The sequence below is a fragment of the Eulemur rufifrons genome, chromosome 15, assembly GCF_041146395.1.
Source record: "Eulemur rufifrons isolate Redbay chromosome 15, OSU_ERuf_1, whole genome shotgun sequence".
NCBI classification, from domain to species: Eukaryota; Metazoa; Chordata; class Mammalia; order Primates; family Lemuridae; genus Eulemur; species Eulemur rufifrons.
Genome location: NC_090997.1, coordinates 84,193,822 through 84,216,497, shown reverse-complemented (window position 1 = coordinate 84,216,497; position 22,676 = coordinate 84,193,822). Strand labels below are relative to the sequence as shown.

The 22,676-nt window shown below is 40.4% G+C and overlaps 1 protein-coding gene across 1 annotated transcript in view; it reads right to left on the bottom strand.

The window, feature by feature from the left end:
- The window catches only part of PDE7B (phosphodiesterase 7B), a 210,657-nt gene that overhangs the window by 61,301 nt on the left and 126,680 nt on the right, over positions 1–22,676 (bottom strand). Inside the window, exon 2 of the mRNA XM_069488421.1 lies at positions 14,508–14,591. Coding sequence (XP_069344522.1) covers positions 14,508–14,591 — 84 coding nt within the window. The remainder of the gene's footprint in view (positions 1–14,507; positions 14,592–22,676) is intronic.

The following is a 22,676-nucleotide window of genomic DNA, read 5'->3' as shown; positions in this document are numbered from 1 at the left end:
TCTGTGAGGTCCTTCGCTAGAACGTCCAGGGCTGTCTCCATGAGAGCCTCCTGGGCGCCCGCCAATTTATCTGGTATTTTAATGAGTTGTGTATCAGCCCTTTCCCAAAATGTTTTGTTTATCCTTTATTTCCCGTAGCTTACATCTTAGTATGCAGTAGTTGCTCAATAATTGACAATTTTTAAATCTAGTTTACCTTTTCTCCTTTAAAAATAGATTATTTTAGGTCTTCCAAGGAGAAGATATTTTAGATAGTGTTTTAGCTTTCTGGTCTTTACCAAGAATTGTCTTCAAAACAGAAAATAAATCTAAGTCTTAGGGCACAAAATCAAAGAGTGAGAAAAAAGAAAAAGGGAGATGGGGAGTTCTTCCTCACTCATCAAGGATTGTCAAAAAACGGTGGGTGGGAGAGAAAAGGGGATACTGGGGCTTGCAATCTATCCTATGGTTAGTGTGTTCTACTTGCCTAATTTCTTGGCACCTCTTGGGAGAAAAGACATGAGAATTGTCAGGTCCAGGGTCACTGGGGGCAGGAGAGCAAGGAGGGAGCGTCTCCCAATCCCTGCCTAGAAGTGAACTAGCCGCAGCCACAGCTGTCTTCCTGTGATGAATTACCACCTGTGGGTGGTCATGCGGATACGGTGGGGTATGGGGACACAGACACCAGGGGACACGTAAACCTTGCTTTCATTGCTGGACACTCCTTCCAGATTAGATTACCCACAGAGGCCAAATGAGCACAAGAAGGAGAGGGGATGCAGACGCGTCATCATTTTTCTTGTTCTCGTTTTGGTATTACTAGGGGAGATGTGGACGTGGCGAGCAGGGCAGGAATGATGGCAGGCTTATCTCCACCGGCCCACACTGTAAGGAAAAAACTGAAAACAATGGCAGAGACTTAGCTGATCAAGGTGGGGCCAGGCCACCACGTTGCTGATAGGATTTTCCTTTTCATGGTGCCATGGCTGTGATACTTCTGATGACTCCAAGTGTGTGGCCAGCCAGGTGGTGCACAGAATGGCACAAATGCATGAGCACCAAGCTCCAGTGGCCCCTCCCGCTCTCTGTCTCTACTATTCTCCACCTGGCCTGCTGCTTCACGGAGAAACTAGAAATTGTTAGATGGGAAATTCCTTACCTTTCTGCTGTAAAAACTTCCCAAACTTCCTACATTGCATCTCTCCTTTCCTTCTTCCCACCAGTTCTGTTAGGAGAGCTGCCTCCTTTTCTTAGGCCAGCACCCTCCACCCCGCCATCTTCCTAAGATACTGCATTGTCAGTTATCACTTTTCTTGCCTATTTATTCTGTGGTTCTTTCTCAACTACATCCTTCTCACCATGATTTCAGCACACTTACAAGTCCTGCAAAAAACAAAGTAAAACCTCCTTCCCTAGCTCCCCTTTTCCAGCTATCACCTTATTTACAACCAACCACATGTCGGAAAGCGATGTGCCTGGCTTTGCACAGGGCGCGCAAACAATATTTGTCATAAGGATGGAAACCTGAAAGGGTTAATAAACCATTCTCTTCACTCTAAGTCAAGTGCTTTATATTGTTATGTAGTGTACACCCTTCTAAGCACGTCTACATATGGTCATAGAGAATGCTAATAACAGTAATAATAAAAGCCCACATTTATGGAGAATTGATACTGTGGCAGGTACTGTACTAGCACTTTGCACACACTTCTTGCCTCCCCCAATAACCCATGGGGTGTGCACTTATGAATCCCTCATTTCTAGCCCAGGAAGCTGGAGCATGAGGGGTCAGGGGTCTCCTAAGGTCCTGCAGCCATTGCTGCTGGAATCCGAACCCAGGTAGCGGGCCTGGAGCCAGCTCCAACCACCTTCAAGGGGAATCCTCGTGTTATCTTTTCTCTCATTACACGTGGCAAAATATATTTTATGTCTTTAAGGTAAGGCTTACGTAAGGAACACCACGTGGCTGAGTGGAAAGAAAGGTGGTCAGAAGAGCTGAATCCTGGTTAATTCTTTCAGTACCTGGCAATGAGGCACTTGGCCTGTTTTTTTGTTTTTGCTTATAAAATGAAGAACTGGGCTGAATGATCTCTTGAGTGCCTTCATTTAAAAGTTTTGTGAAGTGTAAAGTGCTGTTTAAATGTGAGTAAGAACTTTGATTTTGTGTACTGTGGAATAAATTTCATCTTTAAATGACAAGCCGTCATTGTGAAGTAGCATACATGGCTTTTGACAAACACCCAATTTCACAGTTTCCAACCGATTTTCCAATGTGGCCTATTAAATTATGTTTTCTGGCCCATGGCTGCAACTTCATTTTCTGCACCTTGATATTACTTTATTTAAATAAAAAAATAAAGGTTCTATTTCTGGTGGACACTGAGTTTCCTTTTTTTTAAATAAAATTTCATCTTTTTTCCTAATTATAAGAGCAATACATGCTTCTGGTAGGAAAAAGAAAAACAGAAAAATAGAAAGAAGGAATTAATAATCATTTAGAAATAATCGTTGGTAGGATTTTGGCATACTTTAATAAACATAACTGAGATCTCTTTTTTAGATATAGAATTTTGTATTCTGGTTCTTTTTATTTAATATATTATAAATATTTTGAGAAACTGTTTCTTTCAGTGATGCACAGTTTGCACGACAGGAAATAACAAACTCCCCCTTGAGAAAAATTAAAGCAACTGGTGGCAGCCGCAAATCTGACTTTAATTTGTTACAATAGCGATTCCATTTCCTTCTTTGGGGACAGCTTACAAGTGTCCTCAGTGTCACCACCACACCCTTCTCTTTCTTATCAAAGAACATAAGGCTGGGCGATGAAATGAGCAATTTGTCATTTGGCACCTTCTGCTAGAGCAGCAGGAATATTGAAAAATATAGTAGAAATGTTGTAAAATCTAATATTTTAGATGTTTAATCACATATTTTCCATGAAGTTATAGAAATATTTGTTCAAAGATACTGAAGTAGTTTAATACTAAGAAGGAAATAATGTAAATGTACTACAAAAAGAAAATAATTATATGAAAAATATTTAAAAGGATTGTCATATATATATTCCACATAAAAGGAACATATTGCATACATGTATTGCCTTTGAACCTTAAAATTGATATATAAAAAAGAATTATATTCTACTATAGTTAAGAGCTTGTGCTCTGGAATTATATTTTTGGCTTACAAGCTGGGGTGACCTTAGGTGAGTTATTTCTCCTCTTTGGGCCTCAGTTTGCTCATCTTAAATAGTGGTGCCTTCTTCACAGGGAGTTTATGGGGATTAAATGAGTCAACCTGTGCAAAGCCCATAAAGCAATATGTAGTGCCTAAGGGCTCCAAACACACTAGCTATTACTATTACTTGATAGAACATGTGTATGCCATAATTGACATGTATCAGTGGTTCCCGAAAACTCATGGAAGGTCCAGGGCCAGGCTTGTTGCATTAGATTTCCTGAGAACATTTTGAAACTATCCCAGTCTCTATGTCCAGAGATTCAGGTTCAGTGAGTTTGCAGCCACAGTGTGATGATGCTTCCTTGGAGATGTAGTGGGAGTGCAGAGAGAAAGACCAGCTAGTCCCTTAGGAGGGTTGAAGAAGGCTTCACAAAGGTCATGGATGATGATAGCACCAGGGCTCAAGGGTAAACAGATGCTTCTTGGGAAAGAGGGGTTTGGAGTGGGGTGGACTCAGCCGAGAAAGAAGGTGCATCACAAAGTTCAACTGCACTTTTTTGTGGACCTATTATAAGCAAGATAAGCTTCTGGACACATTTATCTAATCTACTTCTTACCACAACCCAATAGGGGTGGTAGTATAATCTCTTTCCATATATGTAGACATTAAGTGGTTTGGCTATCTCTCCTAAGTTCACATTAGACATAGGATTCAAATTCAGGACTTCAAAGCTCATGGTCTTTCTGTCGGCTTCCTCTGTCGATGGTGGTTTAGTGTGTTCAGTGAGCAGCAAGAGTTTAGCATGCTCAGAGGTCTGGGCGGGGCAACCGTTGTAGAATAGGCAGAGAGGCAGCCTCTTTGTTATTTCTAGCATTCACAGCAACCCTCCTGTGCTTCCAGGCCTTCAAGAGACCTACAGCCTGGGAGCCTTGGCTAAGAAGGATGTGCACCTGGCTCCCTGCAGCCTGCGCCTGGGATTAGCCCCTCCCATCTTAGTGCTGTTGAGGTCTCCGTTGTTAGGTGTGGTGGCATTGGCTACCTTCCCCTTGGGATTTCCCTCCTAAGGTTACCTAAAAGTAATAAACCACCCAGGTGCCCCAAGGCAATTTGGTTTGCTAGTTAGAAAGAAAACAAGATCTTCTCGATCTTGTGTGTTAACCCTGACATCTCAGTTTGGAAGCACACAAAAGATATTAAGGATGTGGAGATTTTATTTTTTTTTACATTACATACATATAGTACATGGAATGGGGACCATGGGAAGTCTCTCAGATCTTCTGAAACTTTGAGGGTGGGTGGCAATGAAAGGAAATAGCCCCTCATTTTGTTTATTAATGAAGTCACAAGAGATAGGCTCTGCCTGACTCTGGGTAGGAAGTTGAATTTAATTTTATTGAATAAACAACTCATTTTAGCTTAGTGACTCATAGGGTAACTTCAGTCAAAAGAAACTTAATTTACTACTGCTTCACTCTATATTCTAGTGTCTCCAGAAGTTCAAAGAAGCCACTATCCTGGAAATACTCTGAGTGGGTTAGGGTTTTGTTCAAGGAAGTGCTGTAGTAGAAAACTGTGCTCAGGTAAGTTAGCAAACCTGCCGGACTCCAACACAGGCGGCCACTTTTGTACCAAATAGAATCCATGACAAGGTAGGGCGGGGGTGGTGTCTGAACTGTAGTGTCTAAATAGTTTCTCACAGAGGAAAAGAAATTGCTGGGGGGACTTATGGTGGACGGTCTCATAGTGCTTTTTGAAATAAAGCTTATTACAAACTAAAAATATAGGGGCCCTTGAACAAAGTAGTTGTTGACTTTGTGTTGCCTTATCTGGCCAAATGGCTCATAGGTGATCATGATCCCCATGTGGAGTTTCCAAAACGGACCTCTCATCTGCACGCCAGTCTGCTATTTCCAGATCTCTCCTGGACATTTTCACTAGACTTCTGCAAACTCCACCTGTCCCACTGAACTTGCCGTCTTTCCCCCAATTCACCCTCCAACTTCCCTTACTGCTGACCTCATCGCCAATTTTTAGATGGCCCGACCAACTCCTGGAGCTCCCAGTATTCAGGATCTTCAAATTTTATCTCCTCTGCTAGACAACAACTCTGGATTTATACTTTCATTTCTGCTGCCATCATAGTCGGCAGCCTGATTACATTGCTCCTGATTCATTGAGTCCATCCCTCCTACATCTGGATGTCAGTTAATTTTCTCACACACTGTTTTATCCTGTTTATCTTTTTTCTCAAAATTCTCTAGTCATCCTCTGCTTAATGAATCAGCTTCAAATTCTTTGTCTTGGCATTCCAAGCCTTTCCATTTTCTCTCTAGTCAACATACTTTATTTACTACTTTTTGGACCTTCTTTCTACTTAATGATTTTCCGTCCCCATCTGTCAGCTCAGTCTCACTTTTAGGCAATTCCTTAACCAGTCAACATTATACCTTATCTTTCGGGGCTCAGTACAAGACCGTAAAGCCCCCCTTTCCTACTCCTTAGTAATCTCTGCCTTCTCTTGTCTCTGATTATTGTTATGTCAATTATTTTGGAATTAGATCATTTACTCTCTTGTATGGTCCTTGGTGTGATATGTATTTGTCTTGTCCATGTAATGAGATTGTTTACTCTTTGAGGGTGACAAGTGGTTCAAAGTTTCCATTCTAGCCCTCAGAATCCTCTGCCAGGGAATAGCATATAATAGGTTTCTCCCCTATCCCCCCAATCCTTGTGGACCTAAACGGAATTGTTCAGGTTTTTTTGATTCGTGTCTCTGATGGTCTTCAGTCTCATTGCTGTCTGGGACAGAAGCTAGTCACCATGCAAAAGGCAATCTCAGTCCCACAGTTGCTGGTGTGGTTCAGGGCACCTTGGCTTCATGGCCTTATTGGCATAGAGTGGGTGTTCTATTTGTTGAATGACTGAATGATAACTCAGAGGAAATATTGAGCTCCCTTACCCAATTCTCAATTTTTCATCACTCAGATAAAAAGTAAATACTTTACATTAGCAGAAGGCAGTGGCTATTATCAGCTATAGCTTTAGAAGGTGAAAATGGTTTCTTTTGGATTATGGCTTTTCTTAGACAGATATTTGGAATGATCTTTCCTGATTTCTCTGCTTAGATCCTACTTGAATCCTTCAACTTTCAATAACGTTTTTATCTAGTTGAGTAGAATTGTTGATCACTCTTTTCTGGTTTCTTAAGTCTTGAATCATATTTTAGAATGGCTCTATCAGCTGGCCTTACAGCACACAGCCCTCCTTTATGTCATTGTTGCTTCTGTAACTGCTGTGTTTTGACTCCTCCAGGAAGCCTTACTTAATTTCCCAAGACACAGTTAATTATTCCCTTCCCTAATGACTTTGAATCCTATATATGCATGTATTTCTTATATTATGTATACTGTTATTATAAATGTATGTTATTAGATGTATCACACCCTATCAAAATTTATTTGCTTATATTTGCTTTTATCTTTGTAAATCCCATAAAGACAGTGGCTACGTCTCATTCATCTTTGTATCTCCTGCTCTTGGCACAGTGCCTATCATAGGAGGTGCTCCATTGATGTGCATTGATGGAATAGTGACAGGGAATGAATGAAACTGTTATGACACAGTCAACTCTGTCTTCTGCAATGTGGTGGCATTCCGGTGGCTAACCATCCTACTGGTCTGGCACTTCCACAGCTGAAGTGCTGGGGAGCTTGCAGCCAGAAGCCCTGAGTGCACATCATGGAGCATGGGCCAGCTGAGTAAGAAAACCCCACAGCCACAATCAGTGCCTTGCTTTTTTTCTAGAGGAAGATAAATATTGAACTTTGAAATTGCGGGGTGTTACCTTGGCACTCACAAGTGCAAGAAGAGGTCTGAACTAGTCCCAATTGCCCCCTCACTTCTCTGTGTGGGGAGCGCAAGGCTGGGGTGGGGTCAGGGTTTGTAGGAATGGGGTAGCATCCTCTGAATTCAAATCCCCCAGTGAGGATTTTTATTATTGCTTCAATCTCATTGCTCATTGTTGGTCTGTTCAGGAGTTCTATTTCTTCTTGATTGAATCTTGGGAGGTTATGTGTTTCCAGGAATTTGTCCACTTCTTCTATGTTTCAAGTTTATGTGTGTAGAGATTTTCATAGTAATAGTATTCACAGATGATATTTTGTATTTCTGTGGTGTCAGTTGTAATATCTCCTTTTTCATTTTCAATTGAGCTTATTTGGGTTCTTTCTCTTCCATTCTTGGTTAATCTAGCAAGAGGTCTGTCAATTTAGCTTATCTTTTCAAAGAACCAACTTTGTTTTTCCAGACCAATGGTACAGAACAGAGAACCCAGATATAAAACCATCCACCCAGAGAACCCAGATATAAAACCAACTGATCTTTGACAAAGCAGACAACAATGTACACTGGGGCTGGGAAAATTGGATAGTCACATGCAGAAGAATGAAACAGGATCCATATCTCTCACCACTCACAAAGATTAATCCAGATGGATAAAAGACTTAAATGTAAGGCATGAAACCATAAGAATGCTAGAAGAAAATGTTGGAAAAACTCTTCTAGATATCAGCCTAGGCAAAAAATTTATGAAGACTCCAATGGCAATCACAGCAACACCAAAAATAAATAAATGGGACTTGATTAAATTAAAAAGCTTCTACACAGATAAGGAAATAATCAACAGAACACACAGACAACCTACAGAATGGGAGACAATATTTGTAAACTATACATCCAATAAAAGGCTAATAAGCAGAATCTACAAAGAACTCAAGCAAATCAGCAAGAAAAAAACAAACAACCTCATTAAAAAGTGGGCAAAAGATATGAACAGAAACTTTTCAAAAGAAGATAGACAAATGGCCAATAAACATATGAAAAAATGCTCAACATCACTAATTACCACGGAAGTGCAAATTAAAACCACAATGAGATATCACCTTACCCCTGTTAGAATTGACTTTTTATTATTAAAGAGTCCAAAAACAACAGATGCTGGCAGATGTGAATGCAGAGAGAAAGAATGCTTATACATTGCTGGTGGGACTACAAATTAGTACAACTTCCATGGAAAACAGTATGGCGATTCCTCAAAGAACTAAAAGCAGACCACTCATTTGAACCAGCTATCCCATTACTGGGTATTTACTCAAAGGAAAAGAAGTCATTTTATCAAAAAGACACCTGCATGTGAATGTTTATTGCAGCACAATTCAGAATTGCAAAGATGTGGAATTAACCCAAGTGCCCATCAATTCATGAGTGGATTAACAAAATGTGGTATATGTATACCATGGAGTACTACTCAGCCATTAAGAAGGATGTATTAAGACCTTTTACAACAATTTGGATGGAACTGGAGACCATTATCCTAAGTGAAGTATCTAAAGAATGGAAAAACAAACACCACGTGTACTTGCTGTTAAATTAGAGCTAACCCATGAGCACACATATGCAAAGAGGGAAGTAAAACTCATTGGAAATTAAGCAGGGAATAGCGGGGAGCAGGAGATGAGGGAAAACCTACTTAATGGGTGCAATGAACGCCATCTGGGTAATGGGCACACTTATAACCCTGACTCAAGCATAACAAAAGCAATCTATCTAACCAAAAACATTTGTACCCCTGTAATATTTTGAAAAAAAAATAGTAGTTATTATTTTCCATTGGTATGTATGTTTATGAAAATATCTACAAGATAAATTAAGTGAAAAAAGTAAGTTTAGACAGTAATATAGGGTACAATCATGAGTGCATTTATTTATATATTCTTGAGGAAAATACGGAAGGATATAAAAGAAGTCTTCACGTTTTTTTGTAAACTGTAGAGCTTTGTGCAGCTAAAAATAATAAAATCTGATATTTGAGTGTTAAAAAAAATCCTCCAGTGACATTTTATTTCAGGTTCTTTGCAATTTTGTATGGTTCTTACAGGTGACATTAAAAGGTTTCTATAAGGTTAACTGAAAGGCTATAACCATCCTCTAAGAATTCTCTCTTAGGGAAAGGAGTTTATAAGCAAACTGTCCCTCCATTTTTAAAATGAAGATATCACTTAGCGCTAGATGGTTTCCAACATGCTGGGTGGCTTTTGATCAACAGTTCTTCACTGAATATATTTTATATGTCAAAGAAAGAATGGCTGCAGGGCATAATATGTTTTAGATGGCAGCTTTTTAAAAAAGCACTCAAGTCTCTGGGTCACTTCTTTCTCATAAAAAGGTTAAAATATATATACATATGTTTGTATATATTGGTTCTATTTTGGAAATAGTAAGCAAAGGAAAATATTTTTGTAGCTCTACTAAAATGACCTCATGCTTGTGCAGCTAAAGTGACCCTGACAAGGAAGGCAAGTCTGGAGGAATAGAGGTTTAAAGATCAAGATTAGCAAATTAACAGGCAGGAAAAGCCAAATAGTCAATTAACCTACTACTGCAAAGCCGGGGGCCTGGTCTGGAGTGCTGGGTTTTCTGTGGCAGTTGATATTTGGTGCCCTAAAACCTCTGGCTGAAGCTGTTTCCTTCCCTCAAGCTCCACAGTCACTGGGCATGTTTTCTTTGTATGTCACTTCCTCTGTGGAAATCACTTTGTGTTGCTCTGAGATGGTTGCCACGGGAACATCTCAACCTAGTCATTATCTACTCAGGCTACTGATTATATTAAATCAGGAGCCGGAGCTGTAGGGGTTGCTGGAGCCGCCTGCTCTGCAGAAGGTTGTAATTCTGGGGCTTTCAGACTTTCACCTCTGTGTCCACACGTCTCTGAACACTCTTCTCTATGTTTCTACCTCTTTTGTTTTCCCCCAAACAGAGTTAGTAAACGAAATAAATCTATAGGAAATAAGCGTTGGGATAATAGACCTGTTCCATTTCCATGCTCCTGCCCTCACTAGCTCGTGTGTTGGTACATCGCCTGGATTAAAAATAATTGTCCCCCCCGCCCCCTGTCTCTCACTTTGTTCTGCCCTCCATGCCTAGGTGTAAAGATAACTCTCTTCTTTAAAGAGCTGTGTTTTCTGTGTCCCACACAATGGTGCCGAAGAAGCGTTTCCTGCTATTTATCCAGAGAAGCTTCTGGAAATTAAAAGATGCCTCTCTTCTTAATCGTATAAAATAGAAACAGGAAACAAAATTGGCTTACATATTTTTATTGATCTGAGTGGATCTCTTATGAGGAGGGTTTTCTAATCTTTATTGCTGGAATGTATATGATATATTAGTATTATTTAATGGACAAATTAAAATTGTGTATATTTATGGGGTACAATATGATGTTTTAAAATGTGTATACATTGTGGAATGGCTAAATAAACTTAAATAACATATGTATTACCTCGCATACTTATTTTTTTGTGGTGAGAACACTTAAAATTTATTCTCTTAGCAATTTTCAAGTATGTAATACATTTGTTACTATCTTCACTATGTTGTACAACAGAGCTCTTGGTCTTATTCCTGCATGCAATCTTTGAGATGCATTCTATTGAAGTACTCTTTTTGTAGGAAAACCTATATAACAGTTGGCCTTGTAGTTTAGTGTCCAAACCCAGACATTTTGGGAGTAAAAGATGGTGCTATTAATAAGTATTCCTGAACAACAGGTGCAAATTAAGACTATGCCAGGAAAACCAAGTATATATAGTCACCTTATGTATAGATAATAGGTACATAAGCATGGTAGTACTGTGCTGTCCTTCCCCTCCAAAATATGTAGAAATGGACATCTCTTCCAGAAGAGTATTTGTGCAACTGGAAATTATAACTTTAAATTGGAATTTTAAATCGGATTAACAACAGAGGTTCCCTTTCTGTTTATATTTCTGTCTCATGTAAATTTAGTCAATGGGAGGCCATTCTTGAAAGTAAAGTGATGGCACCGGGAATTGAAAAGAAAAAAAGTGACATTAACAAAGGAAAATAGACTGGTCTGAATATGCCTATGGAGATGTCATAAAACCCTCTTAAATCTGTTAAAAAAAAAAATCTAAGTTAGGGGTTGGCAACCTTGTTCTGTAAAAGGTCACATAGTAAGTGTTTTTGGCTTTGTGGACCACGCGGTCTCTGTTGCTACTACTTTGCCATTTTAGGGTGAAAACAGCCATTGCTATCATATAAACAAAGGGGCATGGCAGTGTCCCAATAAAATTTTATTTACCAAAACAGGCAGGGGCAGGGGGATAGATTTGGTGTATGGGCTATCATTTATTGGCCCTGTTCTAGTTAATCTGTTTTAATATGTAGAAACTTTGTTCTTGTAGAAGACAAGTTATTTTAGATATTAATTGTGATGTCCTCTATCCTTCTATGACTAATGGGGCCAATGGAGAAATGCAATGGCTTTACAATTTAATATAAATTTTTGTTTATGAATGTTGCAGTGTTCCAAGGCACACATTGAGGTGGGTGGTAGAGGATAGACAGCCAGGGACACTCTGGATAGGGAATGGCAATTGTGTGGGTTTCACAGGCATTTTAGAAGAAAGGCTGTAGGGATGCAGAACTGGGGAATAGAAGCTATGGCAATTTGGCTTTTTCTATATATGGTTAAAACAAAAAAAATCCTAGATTAGATTCTTCCTTGGGAGAGAGAGCAAAACTGCAAGCACCTGAGGAAAATGAAGTCTTGGGTCTGCGCCCATACTTGGAAAAAACTGACTCAAAATTAAGGTGATATAAAGAATCACTTTAGTTTAGAACTTATAGCATAGAATTGGAATCAGTTGGTAAAGATAAAAGTTTTAGGAGAAAATCCCAAAATGTTCCAAAATGTTTCCCTTTAGGCAGAAAGCACACACTGACAACTGAGGCAAACTACAGCAAGGACATGAATGAGATTAGACAGTACATGAAGCAGTGGGAGATACAATATATAATATAGCTTATGTGGCTATATGTTACACAGATGTCCACATGCCTACTGCTACACGGTAGCAAGCTGCCGTAATTGCAGACTAAGTTAGGAATTGTGGAAGGTGACTGCAGTAATGTTATTGGTTCTACTTTCAATTCACTAACAGGGTATGTGAGCATTATACAAAAGGGTGGGTAGTACCACAAATAAAGGAGAATCTTAGCGGTCTTTAGTCCTATTTGTGCTGTTCAGTTCAACACAGGGGATGATTTACATTCATAGTTATTTAATGTAATCTTTTTGAGGAGACCCTTCAATAGGTTAAAGTTAGATAAACTATAGTTACTGAGTGTTCAGTAACTATGAAGAGACTGTCCTTAGGATCGTATAGGCTATTTAGGGATGTGTTTTATACATATAGGGAAAAAAATGAGACCACTTATAAAGCAAAATACAATGAAGGCAAATTAATATTGCCTTAGCATTTGTCACAAATGCAGGGACATGAGTGAAAGAGTTATCCAGAGTGGAGTGCTGAGAAGGGCAAAAAGGGAATTTCAGGATGGATGGCCAACATTGTCACTGGATGAGTGGAGGGTCTTGAGTAACAGGAGGGTCAATGGCGGGGGGTGGGGGGGAGACAGTATCCAGGGCTGGGAAGGGAGGCTGTGGTGAGCCCAGGCACTGGGACATTCTGGAGGACCTCCAGCAGAGGGGGGACATGGTGGCAGCTATTTGTAGATGATCTGTTGCAGGGTGAATAATATGACAGTGAAATATTATCTACAGTGAGTTTCTCTTTAAATTTTTATTTATTTTTGCAGATGTTTTTCAGATTACAAAAGTAAAAGAAAAAATTATATTAAAAAAATCCAAGTGTTACAGAATGTAGACAGTTAAATATTCTATTGTCTCACCTGCCAAGATAACCACCATAGGCAGTGATGTTGCTTATTGACAGTGAGATTAAATTTTTATTTTCATTTGGATCCTTGGAATTATAAAGAGAAATATCTCCTATTTCCTTAATTTATTCATGGTTTATATTAGAAACCATGAAACAATATCTCATCTACTACTGCAAAGAGGTTTTTTGGTTATTTTCTCCCTCCAACTAACAGGATGGGTTGCTGTTGGAGAGTTCTGGTCCATGAAAAACAGTGAACTGGATCCCTTGGTCATCCCTATCTTGCTTGTTGCAACCACCTGCCTGGGACCTGGAAATCCATTTGGTCTAGAGACTATCAAAGGTGTGACTTCCATGGGTAGCTGGAACAGCCCATTCACGGTCATAAGGAGAGGTCGAAGGCACGATTGGCTATATCCACAGGCTATATCCAATACTGCACTGGTCTCATGCCTCAATTCTGCCTTCTATAAAGCATTTTTGGGGATGTGGGTGGGGAAGGTTGTCTCTAGTATGGAAAGAGTTACTCCAACTTTCTGTGTCCCCGAAAGAGCTGAAAAAACAGACACCGCACATTGATATGGGAGGTTATCTAGCCAGGAGAAATACAAACATGTCCATCTCCTATTGGCCTTTCAAGGATCTAAGGATCAGAAATAGCAAGTTCTAATTTCTCCTAGTAATTTCCAGGGGTCAAAGTAAATCAAATTACCTCTTTAGCTGAGCTTGTTTATGTCATAGGAAAGTAATATTCTGTGGGTGCAATCCAACACTTTGAAATTTATAGACGGGAAGTGATATGAGAACAAAACACTGAAAACCTTGGAGCAAAATGTGAAATTTATCCACTTTCTCCCCCACCTCCCCCACAAGCCCAAAGTGAAGGATGATTATGATAGGAGATATGAAATCTGGATGACTGGTCTCTGGGTTGGGTTTCCAGAGGAACCTAAGATTAAGAGAATTGAGAACCAAAAGTTGAGCAAAACTCCCACTGAGGACTAGTAGATGGAGGGGACAGGGAGAAGTAAATGAAATTGCACGAAGTTAGTGATAAAGGAGAAAGCAGCAAGTGCAGGTGAAAAGAACTTTGCCTGGTGAAGAGTTTGACCAGGAATGCAAGAACAGACCTCAAGGATTTAGAGCAGACCAAGCACTGAGAATTAGATAATAGGTGGGTTCCTAAGGGCAACTGCAGAAGAGGTTTCCCTGTGGGGTTTGAAAAATAAAATCGAATATCATCTAGTCTGGTCCTGGGGGCTGACGGTGGAGAGCATGTGCTGGAAAACAAAAACAATAGCTTCCTTGTATAGGGCTTCACTGGTTTTTAAGATTTACATTTTTAAAGCTGACATGATTTCACTGGACCCTCACTAAAGCTCAGAGAAGCAGGGCAGGGCCAGAATTACTTCCCTCGTGAGGAAATTCAAAGACAAAGGGTTAAGTTCCAGTTGGCAGGAGAGAGACGCAGGAAGGAAGGCAGAGCCTGGAAGGTTTTGAAGTTCAGGGGGAAATGAGGATTCTTTTTTTTTTCCTTTTTGAAGAAAACGTTTGTTCCTTTCCAGGTACACTTGATTACTCACTGTTAAGGAGGCGGAAGTCAATGAATGGGTAGGAGCCTCGGCGTTCAGCAGGGACCCCCGTCTGACCCGTTAGTTGTACATCTCCTAGAAAACAGAAAATCCAAACAAATGTTTGAAAACGTTGCCAAGTATATTCACTTTTCTTCTGTAAATCCTCTTAACCAGTTATGTCAATGAAACCAACACCAGATGTCAGGAGAAAAATGATTCCCTTTCACCTTACTGAAGAGAGTGCTATGCGTGAAGGGATATTTGATTAATGCTGAGTGTAATGAACTTGGCAATGCGATAACAAACGAACCACTGCTCTCTTATATTTGCCTGGAAGATGTGTCTGTGAAAATCACAACAACTTATGTTCCATAGTCTTTTTAGACTTCCCAGAGCCATAAAAATGAAGTGTCTGAATCCGGAAGGACAAATGGTGTGTTGAGAATGTCGCTTTTGTCTTGTAAGATTTAATCAGCCAGAGTGTCATTTCTCTTGGTTCCAGCACAATTGTTTTCTGACTGGCATCCACCTTCGTTGTCCCCAGGTTGTATCATTTACCTGCTTTAGGACCTGCCCAAAGGCCAGCTTTGTTTCGGGTACAGTAGCCACGCCGCCATCCTTGCACATAGGACAGTCTGGAGAACTTCTGGGACTTACTTATTTGTAGTTTTCCTTTAATGTCTGTGTTCATTTTCCTTTTATTTTGTTTTTGGTGTGTGTCCTGCCTTCCCTGATCAAGGGAGGTAATGGCGTAGAGTGAAAAGAGCATGGACTTTAGAACGAGGTAGGCCTTGGAGAAGCCTGGCTCTGACACTGGCTGACTGTGCCATCTTGGCAGATTTATTTCTGAGCCTCAGTTGCCTCATTTATAAAATGAAGATGAGATCTACTTCAAAGTGTCATCATCAGAGATTCTAAAATAATACCTGCTGCCCGGCAATAAATGCTGGTTTATTTGCTTCTAAACTGCAAAGCAGGGATCACGTATAACGTGTTATTTGAATTTCTCCACAGCACTTTGTGTATTGTCTGGTACTTAGTGGACTCTAAGTGAATGTCCTCTGTTGACAAGAGTAGATATAAAGACCAAATTCACCAGTTATTACACATAATATGGAAGCAAAGGAGAGGTAAAAATACACGAGACCTAATATATTTCTGGAAGAACTGAATCAGGGAAGGTTTTAGTTCCAGTAGTGATGGGTTCGTGGGCATAAACCACTTTGTCCCAGAACTCAGGTGGCACTGGGGCCCCAGCCTGGGAGTGGAGAGAGTAACAGTCTTCCCTCCTCCTTCCTAACTCCTGGAGTTAACCAGGGCCGGGGCGAGATCCCCATCTGCTGCAACCCCAGCAACTGACGGTGCTCAAAACGTCACTCATGGATGGGCCTTGAGTGTACTTGGGGTTGGAAAGTGCAAGCTGTGAGCTCTCGGGCCATCCTCTGCTTTCAATTTTATATTGGTGCCTTATTTACTATCTCATATAATCTGATATTATATTGTCATATTGATATTAAAGAATGTTACAACTTATGGATAAAAGAGAGAAAGCAAGGTGGAAGGAATAAGGAAGAGATGGAAAAGTACTTTAAAAATATGAATATAAATTGACATTGAAGAAGGGAACGCTGTTAGCTTTTAAAAGAATTAATTTATGTGTTTTGATAAGTCCATGGGGTGGATGGCCAATAGTTAAAGGAAAGTGACGGGGAAGAGTTGAAGCGTTTTCCTCTCTTCAACAGTTGTCTTGAATACCCTGTATTTATAACGCGCTGAAGGGTTTACAAAGCTCTTTCACAAACATCATAGCATATTTATTTTCTTGTTTCTCTGTTGGATCCTCGTAATAGCCTGGTGAGGAGAGCCACTTATTATTACTATTCTCCTTACTTCATAAGTGAGAAAATCGAGGCCCACGGAAGAATGGCTTCCAAGGACTGCTCTTCACCCTGTGGTCTCAGGGCTGGGGGCTCTTAAAGTCCCGAGGTAGTAAATATATATGGACTTCAACCGAGCTGCCTGAGTTTATGGAGCTTTAAGCTTATATTAGTAGTTATCACTTAAATCTAGGTTGTTAGACTTCATAGGCAGAGAGCTTTCTCCTCTATACCATTGGTTTCTAACCTTATGGAGTGTGTAGACCTGGTTTTTAAAAGGAAAAAAAAATCTTAGACCTCCCCCATAATACAAGACTTCAGACTGAGGGAATGAGGAGATAGCACCGCATGGCAGAATGGACAAAGGGCAGGCAGTGCAGTAGGAACTCAGGGACTCCTATGCTGAGACAGCATTTTGCCATCTTGGGTAACTTGGGACAAATCATTGACCACTTTGAGGTTGAGTTGTCTAATATTTAAATGGCATAATGATAGCAATTTTGCCTACCTCGCAAGGTTGTTGTGAGGAAAGAATAAGATGTGTGAAATAATGATAGTTAACATTTATTAAACACTTACACTGTGCTGAGCATTTTATGTGCATTATCTCATATCACCAACCCAACAACCCACAGTAGATATTTATTGTTATTCTTAGACCATTTTACAGATATGCAAACTAAAGCCAATGCAGGTTGGATAATTTGTTCAAACTCACAGAGCTAGTAAGGGCAGAGCCTGTGCTTAACTCAGAATGGATTCTAAACATAATGTTCTTAACCACTGTTCCCTATTATCAGGATAAAAATTGTTTAAAGAGGTAAGCATTAACATTACGTACATAGTGTATGCTTTGATTGTTATTTGCCATTAAACCAAATATAGTTATCACAGTTTTGAGAAACTGAATACCAGTGGTATCCACCCCCTTAATGAATTCGAGGCTTAACCAGATGGATGTTGTTTATTCAAAGAGCAGTTCAGTGGAAATGGGCTGTATGAGCAAGACAACCAAATTCTGTTCTGGATCAACAAGGCATCTATTACTTCCAAGTAAGAAATGGAAAGCAATTATTGAAAATATTATTTAGCAGAACTGAAATTGGCTGGCAACTAATTTATTCAAGCTCTTGACTAAGTGGCATTTTCATGCTGCTCCCCACTTTTGGGAAAAAGAGACAAATAGCAAAGCAAGCTGATAGCAAAGATACCTGAACAAACAAAACAAAACAAAACAAAAAAATCAACAGCAACCACAACAAACGAGGAAACCATACCTGAAAGATTCAGTTTCAGTGCCTACCTGTCTGTAACTACAATCGCACTCTGAGAAGCTGTTACCTAATGACGGCCCTTTGGTGTAGTAAACAATTGTTTTCAAAAGGATTAAATCATGTTAAAAATACTAGTAAGGCAGGAGGCAGGACAATTGTAAGTGGGCTAACAATGCATTTTAGAAATTTTTCAACACCAGAAAAGTTAAACACAAACAAAGCAAACGTTCTGTATCTTGAGCGTTCTATTTAGTTGAAGCTCTAGCATAGTAAGATTAATGTTTTAAGCCTATATTTCTAATGTAGAATGTTCTTTTTACTTCTCCCTGCTTTGATGAGCCCCTTCTGCTACCAAATTGCTTTAATATGCTGGTGGGGAGAGAGAAATAATTCTGTAACAACAGTCCTTGGAGGAGGAGCAGAAGCCACTGGGCTGTTGTCCGAGGGACAGAACAAGCGGTGTCCTGCTGTGCTGCTTTTACTGGCTGAGGTCTCAGGCAATCATCTATTTACCTAAGTCCTTATATCCAAGCTAAACAATTATTTTGACTATTCATTAAGCCCTTGTTTAACTTAAGCAGTTTTTTTTTTTCCTTCTGGCAAATGAAAGGTGCTGTGGAAGCCGGTAGGAAGCGTTGACAGCTCAGAGTCATGTCCCCAGTCTGTTCTTATTGTGTTCCAAAAGGAAACAAACAGCAGGGGAATTCTTATTTTGAAAGGGCTGCTCCTCTTTTGCCTCTTCAGGCTGAAAACATAACATGTCGTCCTCAGTACTGAAGGAGGCAAACAGGCAGAGGGCTGAGCTGCCCTCGCTCCAGGAGCCGAGACCTGGAGACAGCCCCTCACTCTCCCACCGGACGTGGAACTGGGATGGACCTGGATGCACCTTTGGCCTCTTGCGCTGTCTCTGGTTAATACAAGCTTGTGCTTAGGGAGCAGACGTTTATGTGGCCTCTTATGTAACTGGTGGGGACTCTGACAGCAATGACAACTTACAGTGGCTAATGCATGGACCAGATGACAGGAACCATACTCTGGTCCCAATCATGGTGTGTCAAGGTCATTTCAGGGTGGGGAATAGGTGTCAGGAAGGGACAGAGCAGTAGCTACCGTGCTCCTATGGCATCTGAGACCAATGAAGAAGATAATGGAGTTCTTGATGTAAACAGATTGCAGGGAACATAGGGTAGATTCATGGCAGGGGCGGGCGTCACTAAGGAACAAGGAAGATGAGATGGTGGTGGTGTCAGAAAGACGAAATCCCAGAGCAGCCCAAATATGGTGTGGAAGGAGCAGCTCTCGTAAAAGGTATTCCTTTGAACTTCCTGAGCACATTACTAATTCATGTCGCTGCCACCACTTGCAAAATGAAGACAGAGAGAACCCAGATCCCACATCTCAGACAAGAGCTTTCACCCTACTGCGCTGCCTCAGTTGGAAGCTTTGTTTATTTCATGTGACTACTCTCAGAATTAGCTAAGTGAATGATGTCTCCTAAGATGTTTATCTAGCCTAACAAAGAGAAGGAATGTTGTGCAATTTAATCACTCCATAGATTTATGGGGTAGTAGAAGCAGCCAGTTTAGATAACTCAGGCAGAGATTATTGTTCTGAGCACTGTGATCTTATATGAGAGACCCAAGATGGCTGATGAGACCCGAATTTCCCCTGTCGCGTTTTAAACCTTCCAATTTCTTGGGTGGGGCTGGGCCCGTCTGGTCACTAAGGGCTGTGTGTTGAGCTGGCTAAGTCGGAGGCTTCCTGCCATTGCTGTTTCTCTAGCTGTGTGTTCCAGGGCTGTCGGTGAGAGAGCTTTGCGTGGAGGAAAGGGGCAAACCAGGACTTAGTCGTCCAGAGACCACACTTTTGGCAAAAGGAACAAAATAAAGTTTTACTTTATTTTGTAAAGTAAAAAAGCTTTTTTTCTTTTGTAAAAAAGTTCTTTCTTTCTTCTCTTTTTAAAAATCTTGATCTTTATATCAAAATCTTACAGAAGGGAAATTTCACCAAGTGAAAGTCCCCAAGCGATGCTGTCCTGCCTTGCAACTTTAGCTCAGAACTATTAAATACTTTGTGACAAACGTGCATCTGGGGACTTGCATGCTGCAAAAGTGAATATGGAAATAGTAGTGTGTTTATTTTCTAAAGCAGGAGAGGTAGGTTTTAACTGAGACGAGTGTCAACAGTAGCAATCCTCATGTTTTAGCTTGATAGTTTTTCAGAGGGAACATGAGAAAAAAATAAGTTTCAGTCGCTGAGAACACAGGAGTCTAATCAAAAAAGATTTTGAACAAGAAGCAGCAGGAATCCTTAAGGAGAATTCCAAGAAGCTGTAAAAAAACTTAAAAGAACACGAAGACATGTATTCTCACAAAGGTTGCAAAGAAGGGGAATGACCCAAGGGGTCGTGTCAGGGACTATACAGTCTGGGTCGGCCTCGAGTAATGAAAACACGAGTGACAGCTCACATGTCATTCACTTATTTCTGGGATAAAACCTTTTACCTCCAGAATCTCACCAAGGCAATGTTTGTTGTTTTTTTAAAAAAATAAATGCCATATATATATATATAAAAATATATATATATATATATATATATATAAACAGTGGTCAATACAGTGCTTGGCACGTGGTAAGCCCTCAAAACCCAGTAGCTTATTATTCTTATTTTGTTACTGTTCTTCTGATATTCTGAGGTTCCCTCCTCCACCCCTGTAAGAGCCAGTGTTATTTAGGAGGGTTTTCTCAGTGTCAGTAACTGTTGGAAGGACTTGACCTGCATGAGCTCCTTTAGTCCTTGGAACAACCTGACCGAGGCAGGTGTGTGTATCGTGTCCATTGTACTGAGGAGCACAGGGAGCTTGTAAGTGATCGAACTGGGATTCAAAGCCAGGTGGACTTGGGAGTCTTTATTTTCTAAACCACTCCTGCACGTGGCCAGCATCTTCATTCTCCACAGCGGTGCCCGGGTATGATTACCTGTGGTGTAACTCACGACGCCTTTGATCTTCCCAGGCTGTGTTTCTTCTCTCTCCGCTGGGCATTCCAGGGTTAATAACAGTAAGTACCAAAACTATGCCCTGAGGAAGGCCAGAATCACCTTATCCTGGTGATTCTCCGTGACAGCATTATAAGCCCAGGGTGACAGGTGAGCTGTGGGTTGCAGCTCCGGAACCAGGAACCCCCAGTGGTGCAGGTTGGACCACAGGGAGATGTAGACTCTACCGGAGATGCAGGCATCTTGCAGGTCAGTAGAACTTTTAGGTATGTGAGTCAGCAAAGGGGCCAGTTCAAGAGCAGACTCAGAGAGTCCCTACACTACTTCAATTCATTTCAACAAATGCTCGTGCAAGCCATCATACAAAACGTTAGAAAGTAGGTGGGGAAAAGGGAAATACAAGGGTATATAAGATGTCCTCCTGGCACTCAGATATTTAACAGTCCAGAAGAGAGTCACATAAATGAGTAATATGGTGTAAGCTAGAAGGAGCCTAACTTTTAATGATATTAGAATATTCAATTTGGGTCCTTCTCTCAGAAGCATTGCGAGGCTTTATGATTTTACATGGATAAATGACTTGAAAATTTCTGGGTTTAAAATGGCTTCCCAGCAATACTATAAATATTTCAGTTAGGATTGAAAGAGAATTATTTACTGTTAAAATTTAAAATTAAATATAATTTTTACATTTAAAAGACCTTCACATTTTAGAGCCATGGGTGAAGGTGTGACTTAGACTCTTACACCAGGTCTCTAGTAAGCAGATTTCTGTGAGTCCATGCAAATAATTTAAATTTCAGTTAATGTCAGGCAAATATATGTCCCAATTTGCCCTGGAAGTTCTTGATTTATGCCTGGCAATTAGTAATAGTGCCCCCTTCACATTCAAAAGTAATCTGGTTTAGACCATACCTCCTTACATGGTCACTCCGAGTGCAGCAATCTTGGCAGGGGAAGCATAGCAAAAGTCCTGTGGCAGGAGGATGGCTTATTTGAGAGACAAAGCTAAATATGAATAGCAAAGAGAACAAAGCTTGTAGGGTGTCAGGACTTTGTAGGATAGGCTTGGAAGTATGGTGTTATTCCAAGAGAATTAGGAAGCCATGGAATGATTTTAACAGGAAGACAATGTATTCAGATTTGCATATTAAAAAAACAATTTTGGGTGCAGTATGGAGAATTGATTCGGGGGAGAAAGAACGACTAGTAAAGAGATCTGAATAGATTTGAGAGATATTTAGTAGGTAAAATTGACACGATATGGTGAGGAATTGCATATGAGGTCCGAGGGGTAAAGAAGTATCAGGGAAATTCCGGCTTGCATAACTGGATGACTGTGCTAATCACAGAAAAAGGGAATTCTAGAAAGACCCAGTCTGGGGAAGAAGTTCATGCCCTCAACTTTGGCCACACTGAGTGTAAGTGTTATTGAGATTTCAAAGCAAAAATGTCAAGTAGGCAGTTGGACATATGGATCTGGGACTTAGAGGGAACGTCTGGGATGGAGTTGGAACTTTGTAAATCAGATAAAGCTACGAGCTTACATGAAGCTGCCTAAGAAGTGAGGTGGGAAGTGAATAGGGCCTTGAGCATCCAGCCTTGAACGACTGTAAGATTTAATGACTTGCTAGAGGAGGAAGAGTCTCTAAAAGGAAAAGGGGCAGCCATGGAGGTGGGAGGAAAACTAGAGTCATGTCATAGAAGAGAGTGCTTCAAGATGGAAGGAATGGTTTCCAGAAAGATCTTGTGGAAAGGGCAAGTGAAAGGATGACTGAAAACACTCCATTGGATTTTATTAAGTGACTTGAGACAGAGAGAGAGAGAGAGAGAGAGAGAGAAGCAGAGCCTTTTGAACATCACTTGGAGGTGGGGAACTGGGAAAGTTTCATCACAGAGATGATATTTAGATGGATCTTGAATGACAAGTAAAATTTTGAAAAGTAGCACTTTATTGGCTTGCAATTGGCTTAACTGTGATCATTGAAATAATAGGATTTTTAGGAAAAAATTATGCTGATCTTAAGAA